This window comes from Drosophila willistoni (assembly GCF_018902025.1).
Source record: "Drosophila willistoni isolate 14030-0811.24 chromosome 2R unlocalized genomic scaffold, UCI_dwil_1.1 Seg167, whole genome shotgun sequence".
In the NCBI taxonomy this organism is placed as follows: domain Eukaryota; kingdom Metazoa; phylum Arthropoda; class Insecta; order Diptera; family Drosophilidae; genus Drosophila; species Drosophila willistoni.
Genome location: NW_025814050.1, coordinates 11,659,107 through 11,682,295, shown reverse-complemented (window position 1 = coordinate 11,682,295; position 23,189 = coordinate 11,659,107). Strand labels below are relative to the sequence as shown.

The following is a 23,189-nucleotide window of genomic DNA, read 5'->3' as shown; positions in this document are numbered from 1 at the left end:
CTTTATTTGCCTACAATCTGGGCACTGCCGTTGCCTACTCAATACTTTATATGGACATGCGTTTGAGAAAGCCTCCATTAAAAAAGACTATTAAAATAGAAGTTGGTCGATCGTCGCTCTGCCGATGTTGCCACCTGCCCAGTTGACTGGAAGCCCACCCGAGACATTGACAACATCTGCAAAGATACGTCGCATTGCAGATCCAAAATCCCAAAGGCTATAAGCTCTGTTATTATAGCTTATTCCAATTCCAATTATTACTATTCTTATCTAATAAGCTAAAGCGTTCGTTTTAAGGCTCGAGAGTTAAATTAAAAATTATAATAAATTAAATTGAAATAAAAATCATCGCTTTGTGCTCACTCTTGCTTTGTTATTTCCTTGGCTACCCAAAGCTGTTATAAATATTTATCATGTATGTATGTATGTAAGTACATGACGTGGTATAGCGTGAATAATCGAAATTAACTTTTGTCTATATAATGCTTACAGTTAGTCGGTTTTATCGGTCATCGCAACAAAATGTTTACCCAACAAATAACGTTAAGTAGCATCTAACATGGAATGCATGTAAACTTTTATCAAAGAGCATTGGCAAGGTTCAGTTAAGTTCAAAACAAAAATAGTTCAGTGTGTTTACATTTTCCGCCTATTGCCTTCTGTATCGAACGGAGAAGAGAGAGTTTTTCATATCTTTTATTTTTGCAGTAAGCTTAGAGGAAGTATTGGCCAATTTGCCGCTGTCTTCTACAGGCTGACTGCCTGCATTTTTCGTACCATTTTGGTTTTGTTGTCCGTTGTGGTATTCTTTCAACGTTTTTATTTTTGCACATTAAATTGGCTCCTCGTGCTTTTGTGGTTCTACGGTTCTATCCTGGCCTATTCTGCAGCTGTTGCCGCTCATTTTTTGCACCCATTTAGCTGCTGTTGGCCATTGCCTTTGCTGCCTTCGCTCGCTTTGTGAAATAGCAATTACTTTTTCATGCTTCAGTGCAATAAAATTGCAATTTTATGCGGCCTGCCGCCAAACAACCAAAAAGTAAGAAACAACGAAACAACAGAAACCAAAGAATATTCAGACGGAAAGCGGAAACGGACAAAAAAGAAAAACAGAAAAGTGCAGCCATTGAAAAGGCATTTCAAAATGGCCGCAGCATATGTTGTCTGCCAGCCTGTCAAAAGATGAGCCCACAAAAATGGAAAGTTAATGGCTCTTGACATGTCCATCGAATGAGCCCTTCATCATGTCTATCATTAAGAAGTCATCGTCGGCCAAAAAAAAAGTCAAAAAATATCTGTGGAAAAAGTAATTGCTTTAAATTTAACTGATTTCAACAGCAAGAAGAATAATAAATAAAATGTAGACAAAAGTCATCGTCTCACGTTGACAAGCGGCCAAAAGTTGTCTTTGTGTCCAGTGTACAATGACTCTGCCGCACTATATATAAGTATATATATGTATATACTCTTCGCTCACTCAACCCTTTCATTTCTTTTACTCTCATTCTCTTATATTTGTTTTATTATCACATTCATTTTGACACTTCATCAGACGTTGGCCCTGTTTCTCTTTGCCTCTTTAACCCTCTCCGTTTGCTGTGTTTGCTTTTGCCACTCTCCTGTTGCTTTGTACTGGCTTTTCGTTGGTGTCAATGCTTTGCCTTAAAGGCCTAGTTAGTTGTCACGCCCCCTTTTGGGCCGCTTCTCCACCAACCCGCTGCCCATTGTTAGCATGTGCTCGTTAGTTGCATTCTCTTCTCAGCCTTTTTTTTATGCTTCTTGCCTTTAGGCGTGTCGTCATTTTGTTTAAGAATTTTTTTATATTTTTTCTTTTTTTTTTAGTATTAAATGAACAAGGAAAGGAAAGCGTGAAAAGCTTATGAAATATGCAGGAAAAAAGTAAATAAAAGTGTTATGTTAAGTCGCACTTAGGGTACCCTTAAAAAGTGTCTACTTTGGCTCTATGGAATTTTCTTTACATATTTGAAACATATTTGGTCATTCAATTGCTTAAATAGTTTTGGTATTGCTTTAGTTTGTTGTTTACCAACTTCACTGATTTTCACTCTTGCGAGTTGAATAATCAGTTGTTACCGAATTCCTATCGATACTCGTATTACCTGGCTTCTATTGCCTTTTTTCAAGTGCATGTAGTTAGCTGTTAAAAGATAAAAGTAATTTAATAGATAGAGGAATTACAAAATAATTAAAAATTTAATTTACGCTTCCTCGACTTTTGATAATTAATTCATTCATTGTTGCAACGGAAACTTAATCAAAAATTTTTATGTATATTTAAATTTACCTCAACCACCTTTCATACTTCTTGAATTAAGGGTATGCCAAGTAGAAAAAAGAGCAAAAAACAGGAGAATAACAGCCAAGAAAAACAGCAAAAAATTAAGGCAAACTAAAACTAAAAAATTCATGTGCATAATATTTAGATTTGATCATTTTGTATGCAAATCTTTTGGGCTTATGTTTTGATGAACAATATGTTAAAGCACTCAACTTTTTACATAGTTGCATATAAATTCTAGCTCTGGGCTTAAACGTTTATATTACGTGCAATTAATAAAGTCTTTTTACTTTAATTTATGTTTTAAAATAACAATTTCAAAAAAGGGGAAAGTTGAAATATTTAATAAGAAAATAAGTCAAACATCGTAGACGTTTGTGTGTAATATAATAATGACTAAGCAACTCAAAAAATTGGAAAGTGGAAATATTCTTTACCAATTAAAAGAAATTGGTTTTTTAAATCGTAAATTTGTTATCAAAGTTGAAGTTTTTGCTTCTTCAGAAATAATAATAACGAAGATTAATAAGATTTTTATATGTTTTAGACTGTATTCATTTGATGGTAATAATCAGTTTCTGTTTAACTTCAACTATGTATATAAATAGTTGGCAAGTAGAGAATAATCGGGAAAAGCAATTATGATGCCTTATAATCTGCAACATAAAAACTAGCTTCCTGTTCCACAAGTGGCAATCATTAAAAATGAATTCATTTTGCGCCGTAGATTATCCTTCGTCCTTGTTGGTTCTTCTTCGAAAGACACACACACACACAGACACAAGCACTTTCCTTTACATCAATTGAATTTTCAATCGCTCAACTCTATAAATCTTTCACTTACAGCTACTTAGTGTCGAGTATTTTTGTTCCATTGTTCACAGAAATAGAGAAAAAAACAGAAAAAGAAAAACCCAGCTGAATGGAGAAACGGAAGGGGGAAAGGGTCTCTTAAGAAATTATCAAATTTGAAAGCGCAAAGAGCGAGTAAAGTTTTTGCTTTATTCTCAATAGTTTTTTTCATATTTCTTTTATTTTTCTACTATATTCTTTTTCTGGTTTGTTCTTGTTGGATATCTTTTTGTGGGGGTTCGCCCATATGCATGCATAAATAATTCTCTGATAACGATTCGAATATGTCTTTCGGTCTCTCTATGCCATGCTACGGGATATGTGCGTGAGCCAATCTATTATCGCCGTTTGGCAAGAAAAGAAAAACGAGAGGAAAAAGCAAAAAATATATAAAAAAAAATTGAGAAACGTAGCAAGAAAATTTGTATGTGGAAAAACTTTTGTGCAGCTCAATAAAAGTTTGTTCCTTTTGTTGGGTTAACAATAAAGAGCAAACCCAAGTGTGTGAAGAACAAGAAATGAGCAAACGGAAAAGTTTTCATCCTTCTATTGCCTTGGTTTGTCTGTTTGTAGCCTTTCCAAGTCAGCGAAGCCCGCATGCATGCATGTCGGATAAACCAGCAGCAAGACCTGAACCAAGAACCAAGACCAAGACCAAGACCAAGACTAGGACAAATCCAAGTCAAGCTAAAAACCAAAAACTCGTAAACTTTTGCATATCAATAAATTTGCAGTGCCTTTTCTCTTTCTTTCTCTGACTCTTTGTCTCCCCACCTTGAAGCCATTTGCTCGAATTATTGATGTTGATTTACGGAACCAGAAACTAAGTAATTCGCCTTCTTTTTTTGCTTTCTTACTTTCTTGCATTCATTCATTGTTTTATTCTCATCTCTCAATTTGCTTTTTCTTGCAGTTTGCCTAGCAGGATATCATGAAAAGAGACTGTTACATGATCTATTGGATCCTTATAATACACTAGAACGTCCTGTTCTCAATGAATCGGACCCGTTACAATTAAGCTTTGGTTTAACTTTAATGCAAATTATCGATGTGGTAAGTACGAAAATCTAATTCACTTTCCAAGACACATTATTGGGTTATTAATCTTTTAAGCTACTTTGAGCAATTTCATAATTGAACAGCAAAACTAACATAAATCAATCCTTAAATTTATAAGTCGCCCATGGGCGGATAATAAATTTGTCATTTGCTGTCAAATATTGATTAAATTGAAAATCAAGTTCCATATAAATGCTGATTAATATAATTTTTGTATCTTTATTTCATAATTTATTTTATTTATCAAAAGAAAATAAGTTAAACAAATAATTGAAATTGTTTTTATTTTGGACATAGGGTCAAAGGTTTTAATGAAATTCAAAGAAGAATCGACAAAACACAAATAATAAAAATCTAAAAAAATATTAATTCTAATCATTGAAAGTATTAAAGACACTTCTATTTGTTTAGACCACTTTAAGATAACTTTTAGCAAATTTTAGAAACCTCTCAATAATCTATTTAAAAACTTAAAATTTCTTGAAAAAATTTAAAAGAAAATTCGAGTAGGCGAAGCGAGAATATTCATCAATTTCAAAACTAAGAAGTTCAAGTCGAAGAAAAAATTGTTTTCTAAATATATTTGGAATTCTTGTAGGCGAAGGCATTTCTGTATCCCATATAAGTTCTATACAGGTAATTTTGAATTGGCTATGTTTTCTAAATAAAAATCATTTATACTAAACTAAATCTGAAGCTCCCAAGTATGGATACCAACAAAGGATCTTGCGGTAGATCAGAGGACTGGCGCAAAACCTCATATGTCCATACCATTTTTGAGTATTTGATAAAGAATTTGACGATACCGACGGATATGGGAACACTGATTGCCTATGTGATATTACTTTTTATCACATTTTATGTAATTGCCGCTGTGTGCCGATTCCTAATCTCTCTATTTTGGCCCATTGTCATTGTGATGGCCACTTACTTTCTATTTTATTATCTGGAAACAACTGTCCTGTAATATATTCGCACTTTTCGTCTAGCTAAAGAAGAAAAGCTTTATTCAAGGCATTCATTTTTCACTTTCTGAAACTGAAATCAACGAACCAACTACCTGATGACACAATTTCTGACTGGGTTGAAAAAAAAAGAAGTGAATTGCCAAGAAAGTGAAATTTTAATTATTTGCCACACACACACACACATATGGAGTGTCCTGTCTGTTCCTTGAATGGCGTGTTGCACTTCCTTCTATCCAGAATTCAGAAATACACACACACAGACACAGACACACATTCTGACAGCAAATTACATGCAACGTCATGTGGCATGTACAGTCTTTGACTCATTTTCACCTTTGGTGGGGCAAACACGGCATGAGGATTCGGGGGCAAATTGCATTCATCAGTTGCGTAGAGGGCAACTACAGAGAGTGAAAGGAGAACAAGAAGAAAAAGGTTGGCAACTGTATGGCAAAAAAAGGAATAAAAAACAAGGAAAAAAAGTAACGAGAAAAAAAGGGAAAAGTTGACGCGGGTGGCGTTTGCTTTTGTTAGTTGAGACAACCTCAATTCATATTAGATTTGCCTTTGTATGGGTGTGTGGGTGTGTGCGTGTATGTCCATGTAAGCGTGTGAGTGAGTGAGTTGTTTGTTTGCCTATGCCAGGAGTCCGGAGTGCAAAAAGTTGGGGATTCAGCAAAATGGAGCGCACAAACAAAAGACTCACACATAGTGTAATACTCACACATACACACAAACACATATCTAGGTGCTGAATGAAAAGGCAAAAATAGCAAAAACCAGATGGCAAGCAAACGGCGTTGAATTTCAAAAAAAGGGGAGTGGCCCAGCCTAAGACAAAATCATTCGGAATACTCATTTTCAGGGCTGGCAAAACATTGATCATTTCAATTTGGATTCTAAAACGGCTTAAAATTCTATATACTTTGAGGTTAATAGTCATTCTAAATACAAAACATTCTAAACATCTAGTTAGATTAATTTATAATTACAAAACTTTAAAATGGGTTCAATTGAGATCTATTATTTTAACATTAGACTTCTAACAAATGATTTAAATAAAGCCACTTTGTATAGTTTTACGTTTATCTTCTATCTATCTGTGATATAGGTCTTAGCTTTTCTATTGTCGTAGAAGATATATACTAATATGTTTATACTCATGTGTGGATCTTATGAAAATGTTGAACTGTGATGAGTTTGGTTGTGTGAGGATCTACTGTAGGTCTTTTGTTATTATGATTAGATGCTTTCTACGCTATCATCAATCTTACATTTATCTATTATCTTTCTATCACCTGTTTAACATATTTTTGTCATCTACCCCTAATTATGGGTGGAATAATTTGATCATCCTTACTAGTTTTTGTTTGGGTAATAAGGTAAAAAGTTTAAATAAATATTTACTTTAGCTTTAATCATCAATTAAGTACTTGTTATTATTCTTTTAATATTAACGACTTAAATCTTTCATCTCTAATTGCCAGTGTTTCTTTTTTTCTCTTTAATATATTTTACAAAGAACTGAGAATAGAGAATTTGTCGTACTCTTTTATTCGCACTTTTATTAATTTACCTTACATTGCTTCGATTTTATTGATTTATATTTTATTAAAGTATTATAATAATTATTAAAGTCCTTTCTATAGTTTAGAAAAAAAGATTTTTTTATGGAAATAATAGATATGGAAAAAAATTTTAAGAAATGTCCGCAACAACAAGAAATCCTTTGTTAGCAGAGTTGACATTTTAGTTAAAAAATCATACTAAAATAATTTTCAGATAAAGATTTCCTTACCGAAAATGTTTGACGAACTTTTAAGATTCTACTTATAGTAGAGGTTGCTTATAATAATTTAGTTATTTAAATAAATTGTACTGAAATGCATTCATAAATTGTTGCATAGGTCCTCGAAATACTTTTATAATATAATTAAATTGTTTTTAGACCCTTCTGTGTACTTAAACTTTATATGCATCCCTGAATTTTCTGCATAAAGGGAAATTTAACTCGATTTCAGTAGCTAGAAAACTGTGTATGTGTGAATGTGTGTGTGGCGGTGTGTGTGCCGCGTTAAAAGTCACAACAAGAATAAAAGCTGCAAAACGCCACGAAGGAACAGCAGTAAAAGTATTCACAACACTCACAAACACTCACTCACACACGCACACACACGAACGCACACTCATATGGCATGCAAATAAAATGAATAAATAAAATGTTGCCCACGTATATTCCATACATATATATATATATATTCTTGTTCACACCTTGCACTAAAAGGCATAGCGAGACCAATGAAGTGTGAGTTGTTGTTGCCGTTCCCGTTGCACAAATGAAGTTGGAATTGTACAAATGGGCACAATGCGTTGTTGCCTTTGTTGCTGGTGGTGCTGGTTTTGATGATGTTGCTGGTGCTGCTGCTGCTGGCAGTAAAAACTGCAGCATACAGCACACTTGAAACGCAGCACACAGCAAAGCGACTGAAACGGCGGCAGTCGCCGCGCCAATTACTGCTGGGAACAGTATCATAAAAACCAAAATCAGGTCATTCCCCGGTTGTCCCAGCAACTGGAACTATGTATGTATGGTGTCGAGGTGGAGTGGCATGGCATGGCATGGCGTGGCGTGGTTTTATGCATGCCTCGTCGAGGTTGTCGCAGGAGCAGGAGGACAAAAGTGTCAGGAGCAGACGCTTTTGGTTCAACTTTTTATTGAATGAAATTATGTCGCGTATTTAGTAGATGTTTAGGGAATTTCATTGCGAAATTCATTTCAAGTCTGGTATTTGTGGAATTCATTGCAGTAATCAAATGTTGTTAATGCCTCGCAGGACCTTTCCCTCTACCCGCTCCCCAACTCTGTGTGTTTTGGCAACTTTTTATGAAAACACAAAAGTTGGTCATGATAAATTTATGCATGCCGTTTGTAAGCATAATTTACTGCAGTTGAAACCAAAAAATTAATTAAAATGATTGCAGAAATAAATACACATCCTTGATTATAATAATATTTATAATTATATACACAAAACAAATATTTTCTGTATATATTTCGTTTTTTTTTTTTTCTTGTTTACTAAAAATTAATTTTTGAAAAGATTTTTAACCTAATCGCGACAAAATTATATAATTATTTGGGCATTTTAGTTCTACTGTTTGATATTGAACAAAACAAAACGCTTTTGAAGTGGAATTTTAGGACTTTGTTAATCATTAAATTTAAGGTTCTTGATAAAACTACAATAATTTTTACATAATTTATGAAATTAAAGAGTAAATCTGACCAAGTGAAATACCTCAAATGGGATAGCTAGAAATTGTCTTTCATTGGTTCCTTCAAGATGCATTTAAGCTTAAACTAAGCGAGAAAATTTCTTTATTTACAACGGACATAACTTATACGAATTGCAGTTGAGAAAAAAAAAACTTGGTGCATTATTTGGCAAGCAAAAATATTTATTTATGTTACACTTGCAATTCCTTGGGTAATTCTCCTTCATTTTCTTACTTCTCACTTATTTTTTTATGGGGATTCTTTTTTTTTTGTTTACAGTTTGTTTCCAGGTCGCCCAATGCCATTAGTTGTCCTCTGGGATATTGAAGCATTTGACACTGGCAATATTTTAACTGTTAACTGCACTCGCAGCAAGCTAGCTGTCACTGGCTCTGGCACTGACTCTGGCTACGATTCGGTCTGGGTCTGGGTCTGAGTCTGACTCTGGCTTTGGTGCTTGTTCGTAGCTCTGGTTCTGGCATTTGCATATTTTTTCTTTTATTTTCAAATTGGTGGGGTTAAAAAGGCATGGCCATGGCAAGCAAGCTTGCTGGTCTCAAAGCAATTTGAAGATTTAGCACCTGGCAAAGACCATGCCAAAAGGAGAGTCAAGTGGAAGAGTGTAAACTAGAGAAAAAATCAGAGGGAAAGAGCAGTTGCAATTCAATTTGAATGTGTCCTACAAAAGTAGGACATACGCATACATACATACATACACTTAAACACACACACAGTAGATAGCAAAGAAGAGAGATAGAGGAGGAACGACAGTGAGTCCTTTGGCCTTTCATCAATTTTACTTATCAGCCAAGTCAACTTCAACTTTAGCTGCAACGTCGACGTTTCCGTCTCTGTCTCCGTCGTCGTTGTCGTCTTTCTGAGTTATCTGACACTTTGCCAAGTGATTAAGCCTTAAATCATGTCCGCCCACAATGCTTGAAATTTAATCTCAACTTGGCATCTAAAATGCATTTGTGTGTGTGTGTGTTTGTGTGCGTGCTCCATTCCCTCTTTGGCCTTTCCCTACTTCCATATGAAGAATTTGATGTCATAATTGCTCTCCAGGGTGGGGTCAACTGTAAAAAATACATGCAACACACAGGACTTGAAGTTCTAGTATATTGTGTTACGTTTCTTTTCTTCTTGTACTTATTTTTCTCTTTGTAGAAGGACAATAGAAAATAACAAGTCATGGTTTACCTTTTGATTGCATGTGAAGAATATTAGAATGCAATCAGGTTTCTTCAATTTCGCCCACATCTTTCAACAGATTTTAACTCATATCTGCTAAAAGGGATAAAGCCGAGTATAGTGTAGTGGAGTGGAGTGGAGTCCTTTGCATGCATTTCATCAACATAAACAGGACACCATGCTTGGCATACTTTTCTAGTCGCTTTCAATGCATCTATTTTGGCTTGGATAGAAAGCTTCACTCACTTTCACTTTGATTGATGTTGTTGCATGTGCGAATGACTGCAGCTATACATATGAGTGTGTCTCTGTGTATCCTGGTCTCTGTGGGCCTCTTCACCCTGTGTGCCTGTGCTCTAAAATCCAGCCTTTAGATAAAACTTTGTCATATGTGCTCCCTGTCCATGGCATACCATTACATTATGGTCTATATGCGTAGGAAAGTGTTTTTCGTCAAAAATTGGGACAGTGTTTCGACCACAGTTGACACAACTGTACTAATGTTGGTTCAACAGGCCAGGAATCGTGTGAATGCAGGCTGAGTTTTAAATAGAACCTCACTCTCGAATGGCTTTCAGACTAATAGAATCTAAACAGAGTTTAGGCTTTGGAGTGGCTGCCAAGGCCCAATTTAAAACGAAACTTTGTGTCTCTTGATAAAATTGCTGAGAGCCTTGTTTATTGTTTGGGCTTTTTCAGGTGGGCTATGCACTAGATTTTGTTTATTGAAATCACTAATTTAATAAGAAGCCTAACAATGTCCGTTTGGACAGTTAAAATAAATTTTAGTTTAAATTTCTTCTTACCAATATCTTTAAATACGTTTCTCATACGGAGCGTAATTAAAATTATATTTTTGATGTATAACTCTTTGAGAAAGAGTTCTTTTACAGTCAAATATAAATCTGAGTAAATCTACATTCTATGTAAATCTTTATTAGAATAACGAGGAAATGTCAGAGCAAATTAGTCCAACGTTGCTTCCGGTAGAAATGTCTCCACATGTTATATATATATACTTGATTTGAAATACAAAATATGGTTTTTATGAATGAAATGTGGAGTCAAGTCTTTTTAATTCTTGCAATATCATTTCAATGTCATCTCTAGAAAGTTTTGAATACTTTGGGAAAACTATATGGGATCTCATTACAATTTAATTGTTTTTTTTTTCTTAGGCATTAGAAGAATTGATGACAATTAATTTTAGAATTGAATGAAGTTAAACGATTCGCTTTTATGTAACGTATTTTGAGTCTTTAAAAAGACTTACCACATCTTGATTCCCGTCTCTTTGCATGCTTTGTGGTTCTATAAATGAATCTAATTGAATTTTGTGGTCATTGCATGTGGCATATTTTAGTCGCTCATAACGTCCATCCACATAATTTGTAGGTATATTTGTATGCGCAAAAACACTTGAAAGTCCATCAGGAATAGGACTTTTGATATATTTCAATACACAGTTTAATTGTGTCCATTTCAAGCAAAAGACAAGACTCACTTTAATAGGCGTATTAATGATTTTTGCCTAAAGAAAAAAAACCTTCTCGAATTAAGAGGATTATGGTTTGCCTTTAAGATCGCTGAAGCTGATGCTGCTACTATAAAACTGCTGTCGATAAAACTATTTAAACTGAATTAATGCATTAAGCAAATGGTGAAAAGTAATTACCACTCTTTAGCACTTTAGTTGTCAATTTAAATGAACTGCTGGCAAATTGTTTTGCCTAAAATTTTAATAAAAATAACAAAGGCATTTCGAATAACTAAGCATTCATTTGTCATGATAAATGAACTGTGCACACAACTGAAAAACTATGCCAAAGAAAATCTACAAAATAGACAACAAGCAGAGAAAGAAGGGGAGAAAAAAACGAAAAAATTAAACAAAATAAAATAAAAACAAACTCCCAGGCGCATTAATTAAAAAGGCGCAGACAAAGCGAGTGGCAGATTAATTGGCGTCAATAAGAAGGATGAGAAGCAAAAGAAGATGATGAAGAAGTAGGAGGTGCTAGGTGGTTTGGGGCAGAGGAACAAAGTGGAAGTTGCGATAAGAAGGCCAAAAGAAAAGTGATTAAGTAGAGACGAAAACGGAAAATGAGTATGGGAGAGGGAATATCCAACGGATATCAGCGGAAAATGAGTAATGAAGTCGAGATGAGCATTACAAGTGGGAAAAGAAGTGGTGAAGAAGCAGGAGAAGAAGGGCGTAAGCATTTTTTTATGCATACAAGACAATGAGCGAGACAGATATATAAAAATGAAGCAGAAACGAGTCAGATAGAGGGGAAAAACTAGGCCTTGTGTCTGCGTTGGGAATGCGCGCCGCGTTTTATGCTACACTCTTCTTTCCCCCTCTGTGTGTGTGTGTGTATATGTATGCATGTCCACCACGCCCCTTCGAATGTCCCCCATGTCAATGAACTGACTCCGCTTGCAATTGTATATGTGTGTTACACACATACAGACAGACATATGTGCCTATGTATACGTATGTATGTATATGCAAATTTCCGCATGCCGAAAGTTGTCTTTGGCCTCTTCGTATGAAAAATAAAAAAACAAAACGAAAGAAGGCAACAAAAAAAAAAAAAAAACAGCCAGTGAAACTCTTGGGCTGTAATAATTTTGCCGTTTGCTTTTTTCTGCTCATTTAAAATTCAACAACTGCTGCTCGTTGATGCCATTTTTTTTCCTCTGCTACCCAGAGCATAGGCAGGGAATTTTGCTAAAGGGATCATAAACTATTTTGGGGGGCAAAAAGCAGAAAATCAACCAAAAAAAAACCACTTTACTTAATCACCGCTTAAATACAAACATAATATGTGTGTGTGTTTTGAACTGTCAAGTGACTGTTATGGTAAATTAATGGCTTAAAGTGCATTGTGCAGTATAATGCAATTTAAATTAGTTAATAATTAAAAACGTTTTAAGAGAACTTCTTGATAAAAATTTAGCAACCCAAGTCAAAAAGTGTAAAACAGGTTTATTCAATTAAGGTTCAGCAGTAAAATATGTGAATATATTGTTTAAGAAAATTAATTTTAACAGATATTAATTGTATTATGCTTTGTAAAGTTATTGATATTGAAATATATTCATTTAATTTTCTGGCTGTTTTTAGCGGCAAAATAGCTAATAACTTTGGAGTAGGGTCACACCAAGCAGATAATGTTATTTTCTAATTTAACTTATTACGTAAACATAACTGGGTTTTTTTTTTTCAATTCAGACAAAAACCCACATCTAAGCTAATTTTCGCAATTAAAATGCTGTCCAAGTCAAATAATTTATACAAAAGTGTGGCTATATTTCAAATATAACAAGATTTTTATATCTCTTTTTCTCTAAAGTTTAGTTTCTTTTGATATTCAAGACTTGAGTGAGAAGTCATGTAAAAGTTATTAGGCAAATCTATGATAGTTCGGTAATTATTAGTTGTTATAGTTATTTTCGCAGTGTGACCAACTTTAAGTATAAGGTGGCTACAATGTTTTGAAAGTAGCTAGCTCTATATTGCCAGTACGCATTCTAAGACCCCCTTCTGAACGACATTTTTATAGAGTACACCCTACCCACAGACTAGGTTTTAGCCATATACGCACACTATTTGAATGCGAATAAGCTTCGTTTATATAACGTCTGTTTCACTGTTTGTGCGGTTTACTCTACGGGAACAAGAAAAAAAAAACAAATAGAAAATAGCAAAAGGAGCAACCTCCTTTTGAACATTTTGGTCTGCTGCATGCAACAGCACTACCACCAACAACAACTACAACGCGTTTGCTGAGGCCACCAAGGCGACAACAAATTTTCTATTTTCATTCGCTTGGTTCTGTGGGCCCTCTCCACACGGATCCCCACCACAAAAACATTTTCCCACTCACTCCTCATCAGCGTCATCACCATCCACATAATTTTCATTTTTTTTTTTATTTTAATTAAACTTGGAGCCATTTCCTTTTTACGTATTTTTATTTCGTTTTTTCTTTTTCAGCGGTTTTCAGTTTTATAATTGTGTAGAAAAATTGTTCTGAGCATAGAAAATGCAAATTGGGAAACAGCAAGACTAGAAATGGTAGAATGAATAAGAGCAAAAGAAAGAGAATGTGATGAGAAGAGAAGCTAACGAAATGCAAAGGAAAAAGTCATAAGTTGATTGGTGGCACTTGGTCTTTCGTTTTTTTTTTTTCTGTTGTTGTTGCTGTTATTTCTTTATATGATGGAATATACTTATGTGGAATGAATGAATGAAGTTGAGAGTTCACCGGAGTCGAGAAGTAAAGTGAACTAAAAGGATATGAAAAATGTGCGCTTGGTTTTCATAGAAGATGAGCATAATATATCATCAAGTGCTGGAGAATTCCTTTTAAATGGGCGGGAAGAGGAGGAAAACTTGTCAAAAAGAATTATATGGTATGGACTTTATTATTTTACCTATTGTGCAGATTGAAGACCATGGTTAAAAATAAACAAACAAAAAAACTCACTTGCATAAAAGCTGTGTACTTGAATCGGCTGAAAATTCCAATTTCTTTGTTTGTTGATTGGAAAAAAATTGGCCAGTTTTCAATTAAAACCATCGTGGTTATAGCATTTCTTTCTCCACTCTCGATTATGACTGATTGGTAGCATATTGAATGCCAAATCAGAATGAAGGCTGCTGCTACTCTCATTCATTCCCTCTCGCTAACAAGCACTATGGAAATTAGTTTATCACAAGCCCACACACACACTCACACATAATACACACATGCAGCCAACTAGAGAGAAGCCAAATTGCTTTAACCAACAAGCCACGCCTCTAAAGCCAAAACTAAGAGGAAAAAAAATTAAAACTCAACCCACTGACACAAAAAATTCACTTTTATTAGGATGCTACCGCAACCATGACACACAGATACACACACACACACACACAGCTATGTGGAGAGCATGCCAAAAAATTGCATTGCTATAGCATACTTTACAGGGGGGGAAAACCAGTCTGTTTTTCTGCGGTTATGCGACGCAAAGTGAACCGCAGAGTGTGAGAGAATTGAGTTTGAAATGGACTCTGTTGCTGTAGTCAAGTGCAATAATGTAATGGCTATATTTAGGCAAACATTCCACACACATACACATACACACACACACGCACACACACAGACACACACACAGTAATGTGGTATGCTGTACGTTTTCTATGTGGAAAATTTTTGCTTTTGCCGCAATTGGACCGCAATATTATCCAAGTCCAAGCAGAATTGCAGCTCTTGGGCTTCGATTTTGTTAGTGAGCTCGAAAAGCATATTGACAGCAAACAAGCCGCAATTTCGGTTACATTTTTGGGCGAGAAAGAGATAGAGGGAGAAAGGATTGTCATTTTGTTCAGGAAATTGTCTAGTTAAAAAAACTTGTACTGTACATTTATATAGGAAGGACCTAAAAACTTTGTATGAACTTGGTTAGTTAAACGCCAGAGATTTGCGATTCATTTTTTTACTTTTGGATAAAAATTTGTTGTAGTTTTTTATTCAACTGCGCCATGAATATTTTAGGTATTTAATTGTAAATTACACATACGCCCTGTGTACAGTTGTTGAATTTTTTACAATTCCCCAAACTGAAGTTTTTTGTTGCTACTGCGGCTGCTGTTGGTTGGTTTTTAGCCAGCGCTCTTTTTTCTTTTTCCTGATTGTAAAGCGCGGATTTTGGTTATTGGGCCGCGTCCGTTGGGCAAAAATATTTTTCCTGTTTTTAGCCTGCTTTTTTATTTCGCAGTTTGGCTTATTTTGGTATTTAAAAATTCAACTGCTTTGATTAAAGTTCTGGAGGGAAATTAAATTGATATGATGTTTCGAAAGTGATTTTTGTGTGATCTTTGAATGGATGGATTTCTCATACATTTCTGCGGAATTTAATTATACATTTCAATAAACCACAAAGTGCACTTTGACAACGGAAAGCACATTCACATTTAATTCCTTATCGATTTATTTTTCTGGCCGATGACAACTAATTGGAAAATTTACATTTTCATTCCGTTTTGCAGGATGAGAAAAATCAATTGCTGGTCACGAATGTGTGGCTAAAACTCGAATGGAATGACATGAATTTGCGCTGGAATACTTCGGATTATGGTGGGGTTAAGGATCTACGTATACCGCCGCATCGCATCTGGAAACCGGATGTCCTTATGTACAATAGCGCCGACGAAGGATTCGATGGCACCTATCAAACCAATGTGGTGGTTAGAAACAATGGCTCCTGTTTGTATGTGCCACCGGGCATCTTTAAATCGACATGCAAAATCGATATCACATGGTTTCCCTTCGATGATCAGCGTTGTGAAATGAAATTCGGCAGTTGGACCTATGATGGATTTCAGGTTTGAATTCAGTCTCCAAAGATCAATAAAGCAAGGCAACCAAAGGGAGTACAAAGAATATGAAAATGCTCGTAGTTGTTAATGCTTGAAATCAAATTTTCGTTTTCAATTATAATTTTCTCTTTGGTTTATTCAAAAAAAAAAAAAACAAAGAAAACTTTTGTGTTTTGTTTTAATTTTTCAAAAATGAATCATATATTTATATTTATCTACCCTCTCCCTGCGAAATCGAAAACAAACAAAACAAATTGAAAAATCAATCATAAAAAATAAAGTTGGATTTACAATTACAAGATGAAACTGGCGGTGATATCAGCAGTTACGTGCTCAACGGCGAGTGGGAACTACTGGGTGAGTAAAGGCCAAAAATGTCAGATGAATATATATATTCCACAAATCAGATTCAGACATACCACAAGAAAGAACAGAAAGAGACTTCTTGTTTATGAAGTCTATAATTTTCTACCAGAAAATAAAGAAACTCACGTTCTCGGCATATGAGAAATTACGGCAAAAAAAAAACATTTGATGTGTGTATGTGTGTGTATTCTGTGTGTGCGTGTGCAAAGAAAATTTCTCATCTTTCTCAAAAGATGCTGCTGATTCATGGAGTCAAGACACCACAATACACATACATAAAACCCACACACACACCGACACTCTACTCATTCTATCTCACTCTATTTCTCTCGAAATATATACATATTTCTTCACATTCTGTCTCTATCTATCTAACTAACTAACTAACAAGCAGGATTCAAAAGTTAGTCGGCTAAAGCAACAACAAGAAAAAAATAGAAAAATGAAACGAGAAACATGAAATATGTTCCAAACTCGTACCGTTCGAAACTTGGACTGCGTTTGCTTTATCAAATTGATTGAAATTTTACAACTACTTGTCGGATGATTTCAATCATTTTGGCATTTAAAATGCAAGAGAATAATGACGCATTTCATCGATTTATCCTTGTATTAGTTAAATTACTATTTCTCAACTTTAACTTTCATACCTTGCTCTTTGTATCTATATATATATATGTATCTCTCTCTCTCTCTCTCTTTAAATATATATATACATGTATCTCTACCTCTCTCAGTCTATCTCTCAATCTCTCACGCTTATCCAGAGTTCTCCCACTCACTTAACTCAACCAAAACAAAAACCAATCAACAATTCTGTCACATAGTTATATCTTTGGGCGCTTTAACTTTTCAAGACCGAAATAGCCGCGTAAATGTTTCGTTTTATCTTACTTAGAGCAAAAAAAAAAAGAAAAGAAAATTATGATAAATGCAAAATAAGTTAAGCGGGCATTAGTTTAGCATAACTTTAGACCAGATCCTTCAATCGGGTCTAAATATGCTGGCCTAACTGCAAGTTTTTTATGTTGAGATATAAGAAAAATAAAATACAAAATAAAAAAACATAAGAGGTAAGGTTCGGACTTAAAATATGCCACATCCATTTAGAAATTAAATATCTTTTTGCTCAAAATCTAACATGGCATGGTGATAAGAATATGAATGATTAGTCCTAAGAGATATAGATCGTTTTTTCTCTCCATTTAAAAATTTTTGTAAATACTTCTACAAGAACAAAATTCTGTCAACATTTGCAGAGACAGGTTAAATGTTAAGTGAAAATAATTGCATTTTGTTTAGAACTGATAATTTAGCTTCAATTAAATAATCATATGCAATAAATAATGTTTACATCCTTTTTTTCTGCTCCATATATATAGTGTGCATAGGCATTTGCATTCGCTTTGCATTATAGTTTAATTCTCACACATAAACTTAAAAATGTTATGCAAAAAATGAAAAAACCTAACAAAAAAGGGCAACAATTAAAATTTTAATTTAGTTTTGTTATGGTTTTTTTTTTTTATTTAATGAAAGACTTATATGAATTTGAATCTAATGGGTTAATATACAGAAATAGACAAAATTGATAGATATGGGTAAGGCAAACTAGAGAAGTTTATTTTGGCACACTCCAAATTGTTTGATTAATCTGTACTTAAAATTAATAGATAAAGTTTAAATCTTTTGAGCTTGTTCTATGAAATCTAAGGAAATTTAACCATAAAGATTTGTAGTATTTAATTGCCATAAAGTTCTAAATCAAAACCTTGATTAGATTTAAGTTGAATTCAATTCTGTCTTAACATAGACAAAGAACCCTTTATTAAATTCCAACTTTTGTCTAATAAATTAAGCAATTTGCCAGAAATGAAAACTTTTAACCTTAAACAAATGACTAGTGTGCATATATGGACACTTTAAAAAGTGCAGGAGTTTATATTCAATTAGTTATTCAAAAAACACAGAAAAACTTTCTTCATGGTAATAAGATTTCACCATTTCCTGTTAGCTGATATTCAATTTTCGTAGCATACTCTTCAGCAAATTTTTTTTTTTTTTGGCACTGACAAAGAGAATATTTTTATAACAATGTCTATGCTCAACGATAAAAAGGTACAATCCCCCAACAAAGACAGCTTATTTTTTCATTGTTTTTTTTTCTATATTTAAGCTTGTAAATTACAAAATAGCACAAGGAGCAAACTTTAGAAGAAGAAGAAAGGGGAAAACAAACGAAAGCAAGTAAAAATAACTAATAAAAACACAAGAGAGCAAAAATGTTCTAGGAACAAGTGAAAAACTGTAACGAGAGGAATTAAAATGAAGAAAAGTCTTTGGCGCACAGACAAAAGCGTAAATTGCACTTTTCCGCATAAAATGCCAAGTTAGCTGCAAACAAAAAAAAAAAGAAAAAACATGCCACGCCCACCCCAAGAGATAGCTGAAAAAGTTTTTCAACCCACAGAAGAGATAGAAAAGCCAGCCAGATAAAGAGGGGAAAACGCAGCAAACCAATTAAGAAATTAAAAGACAAATACTTTTACACTACCACACACACACTCACACACAGACAAGCACATACGCAAAGACATATATGAGCACACACTCGCACTTAAAAACACACACATATACACGCTTTAAAATTAAGACAGCCACCGAAACATGGGCGGAAAAAAGTTTTCACTTTTACACTAGCCACAAAAGTGCTAAAGGAAAGTTTTGTGCAACAAATTTTATTTTCATTTGCCATTCTTTGTTTCTCTCTCTCTTTTTCTCCTTTGTTTTAGCTTTCGGTTTTGTTTTATTCTTTGCGTAATTTTCGTTTCTGGTTTTTTCATTTTTGGAGTTTCAAAAGTTTCTATTTTTTTTTTCATTTTCACTTCTTCAATGCGCATTTGTGACTCCTTTTTTTTCTGTTTGTTTTCGCCACTTTATGCAAATTATTTCAAGTTGAGCAGAGAATGTGCTTCAGTGGGGTTTAGTTGTGGGTAGTGGGAAGGGTGGTTGTAAGTAGGCGTGGCACATAAGTAGCTGGGTCATTTTTAAATACTTAACCAAGAAGCTGTCTGTGGTAATCCCTTTGGTAATCTCTGGACTAAGTTGAAAGGTAATTTAGCATGAAATTTGTCTGGAGGCATATGGTAAGAAAACAGCTAACAAAAAAAAAAAAAAGAAAAACGAAAAGAAAAAGTTTTATTTTGTGGTTAGACAATTAAAATGTTGAGCAACTGCAAGTCAGATTATGTATATATATATAAGTTTGTATTATAGGTACATAGCGTATAAGAAGGAAACTGCTTAGAGTCTATTTACTACTAAAACTACTTTCTTCTGTACTTTTGCTTAAATACATTACTTACACAACCTTCCATCCCAAAACATTTTCTTATCTCTTTTCATAACTTTTCCTTGTACTGTATTTACACTTAAGGCAAAAAAGGAAAACCAAAAAAGTGCATAACATCAACTTTATCCACTCTTGTAAAACTTAACTGAAATGCTCTGCTTTTACGTACTTACAATTAGTTGCCTAGATAAATACAACTCGCTTTTTCTCCCTCTCCCTCTCTCTCTGGTATCCTCTTTTCCCCACTAGTGGGAACTAAAAATTTATTTTCAACTCTCTTTCTCCACCCCTAAAACACACACACACACACAAACGCTCAGCATGCCTAACCCCCACACACACACTGAATCCCAGAAATTTCTCTATCATATTTATAATATTTTCATACTTTGAGCCAGTCTAGTTGCTTAGTCTTTACTTTCTGCTTCTCCTAAGCTTTACTCTCTCTCTCTCTCTGTCTTTCTCTCTATATACATAAATATATTGCTATTGCTTTTCCATAACTCATATCAAATGCTCGAGATATGCTCTAAACCAAGGCCGAAGTAATTAAAAGACAGTCGCCGCAGTTACCAACAAATATAACAAGAACCATTTAAGAAACAAAAGAAGAGAATCACACACGAATTGAGATTGAGATACACAAATATAAACTTTTACATTATTTTTATTAATCTTTTGTCTAATCATGCATGTGTCTATAGGTGTGCCTGGTAAACGCAACGAAATCTATTACAATTGCTGCCCGGAACCATATATAGATATAACATTCGCCATTATCATACGTCGTCGTACTTTGTACTATTTTTTTAATCTAATCATACCGTGTGTGTTGATTGCATCAATGGCACTGCTGGGCTTTACCCTGCCCCCGGATTCGGGTGAAAAATTATCGTTAGGTAAGTGTCCCAAAAAAAAAAAAACACAAAAACGAACGAACACACAGATTTTTACCAAGAGATAAGTACAGACTATATAGTTGAGGCAGTTGTAAGAATAAGAAGCTACATTAATTTAAATCCACTTTACACACCAACACAAATACTTACCGAGGTGGAGGAAACCCACATGCCAACAGCTTAAGAGTCCTCCATCTCCGTCTCGCTGCCACCGTCTCTTCGAAAAGTATTTGCCAAGTACTTTTTAAATAATGACAGTCTCGTTCCCTTCACCCACCCTTACCGTTCGCCTTCACGATTCGTATATAGAGAACGGCAAACTAAGGCCTTGGTTAAGCCGAAAGGCGAATTTAAAATTAGATGTCTGCCAGCAAATGTTTCTGATGAGCGCTTGGAGGCCACGAAGGCTCTGTCGACTGATGTCGCACATTAGACGTTATTGGCCATGTTGTTGATGATGACGCCACAGTTTGGTTGCTCGTTGGCTCTCGTTCTCTGGTTCTTGCGGGTTGAGTTTGGTAAACAAAATACTATTGAACTTTTAATGTTGCCATCTACTGAGTAGTAAAAAGTATTCAACAGCGACGAAAACATATAACTTGAAGCGGCGGTGGAGTATAATACTATATAGCAATGTAGAAAGGAAAAAGTTTAAGACTTTAACTTAAGCATATATATAGTTAAGTACACAAAAGTTAAAATAGATATTGGTGCGGGGTGGGGGAGAAAGACAAGTGGGTTATTCAATGACGAGCACTTAACACTTTGCTGGCAGTCAAAATAGTTCAAGAGAATAAACAGTGAAAATTGCTTTATAGTGAACGAGGCAAAACAAAAAGAAAACCAAAAAGTAATCAGAGTTCAGATTACATCAATGTCTACGGAAAATGCTTGAAACGTTTAGAAACTTTAACTCAAACGTTTTCGATTATTATCCATCAAGTAAAAAGAAGTAATTAGTCGTCATGGAAAGGTTTATACATTCACGTTGGGCGCCAAAAATGAAGCACCTAAGACAAAAACAATTCTCTTAACGTCTGTTCGTTTGTTCTGACGACTGTGTGATTGGACTTAGCCCTAAGAGTCAGTTTAAAAAAATATGTTAGTATTTGAAAATAGTATTCAAAATTTAAGACTTTCTGAAACGTTTTTATATATTGATCGTCTAATGAACACTTTAGTACATAAATTATTTTTCCAAATATATTGTCAAGCCCACCACGTACTCTAGTCGATGTTGTGTCAATATTTCTAACTAATCAATTGCTTAACTAAATCATCATATGTATTTTCTATATTCCAAATCATCGTTTCGTATCATAGGTGTTACCATCTTACTCTCGTTGACCGTGTTTCTCAATATGGTTGCTGAGACTATGCCGGCGACTTCTGATGCAGTGCCTCTGCTAGGTAAGATAATTTTGTTTACCAAACCCATAAAAAACAAAAATAGTTAGTTGATTAATTATTTGCTGATGCTTGTAAATGTAATATCGTTAACCGTATTCTCAAAACATAAATATATTGTTATATACATAATAGATATATTCATATTCACTGTGCTTTCTTTTGAGTTTATCTGTACTTCTGTTTCATAATCTTCGCTACATACTCGTTTCATATACTTATAACATGTATATCTTATATAAATCTAAAGTTGTTGCAATTATGCATACTCTCTCATAAATAATACAAATATTCATGCATTTCTAAAACGATTTTAAAACCGATATAAAATCCGATGATTTTATAATATTAAAACTTTGACACACAAAACTAACAAAGCAATAAAAAATAATCGCATATAAACCGATTAAACCAATAAAGCATCAGACACAAATTTGTGCTCTTAATAATCGATATCTTTGGCCTCAAAGCCAACCGATATTTATCGTTTGACTTTGGAGTCTTTAAAGATATTGCTGATGCTATGATTTTGAATCCAAAAACAGAGAATCAAGAATAGAAAACAAACTAAATAATGCTAAATAGAAAGGCAATCTAAATGCCTTGCCATTAAACCAATGAAATATTCAGCAAATATATTAAAGAAAAACAAAAAAACAATATAAATGTTAATAACACAGTATTGTTCGATATATATCAATATATATATACGTACACCAAACACATGAGTTGGTTTGCAAAATGCACAAACACACACACACATATATTTGAAAACGAGTTTCTTGCACGCTATATAAACTATTTTTCTTTGTTTCGATTGTGAGAAAATTCATAGGAAAACTAAAGACAAAAGAAGACTGAATATATTGAGTGGTTGTATTGTTTTTTTTTGTAGGTATATAAAAGTAGATGTATTTGAAATTGGAACTAGCATTTTGCAAATTTGTTAGGAGATGTTTTGTGTATTAAGATTAGAGTGAAGCTTACATTTAAACAATTAAAGAGTTAGTTCGGGCATTGAACCTTTAAGAACTTATATTGGGAAAATTTTTTTTTGAACATAGAAAAACTTTAATTATTGTTATTTGCAATTATCGCAACTAGTCAATGGCAACAAAATTAGTACAATTGTATATCGTTTTTTTCTAA

The 23,189-nt window shown here is 34.1% G+C and overlaps 1 protein-coding gene and 1 long non-coding RNA gene across 2 annotated transcripts in view; both read left to right on the top strand.

Moving 5' to 3' along the window:
* The window catches only part of LOC6642286 (neuronal acetylcholine receptor subunit alpha-7), a 40,380-nt gene that overhangs the window by 6,908 nt on the left and 10,283 nt on the right, over nucleotides 1-23,189 (top strand). Inside the window, exons 2-6 of the mRNA XM_002064724.4 lie at nucleotides 4,065-4,204; nucleotides 15,687-16,022; nucleotides 16,298-16,373; nucleotides 20,439-20,633; nucleotides 21,957-22,043. Coding sequence (XP_002064760.2) covers nucleotides 4,065-4,204; nucleotides 15,687-16,022; nucleotides 16,298-16,373; nucleotides 20,439-20,633; nucleotides 21,957-22,043 — 834 coding nt within the window. The remainder of the gene's footprint in view (nucleotides 1-4,064; nucleotides 4,205-15,686; nucleotides 16,023-16,297; nucleotides 16,374-20,438; nucleotides 20,634-21,956; nucleotides 22,044-23,189) is intronic.
* On the top strand, nucleotides 4,649-5,224 carry LOC111518586. The gene is made up of 2 exons (XR_002724005.2): nucleotides 4,649-4,846; nucleotides 4,908-5,224. It is a non-coding gene; the product is annotated as an uncharacterized LOC111518586 (long non-coding RNA).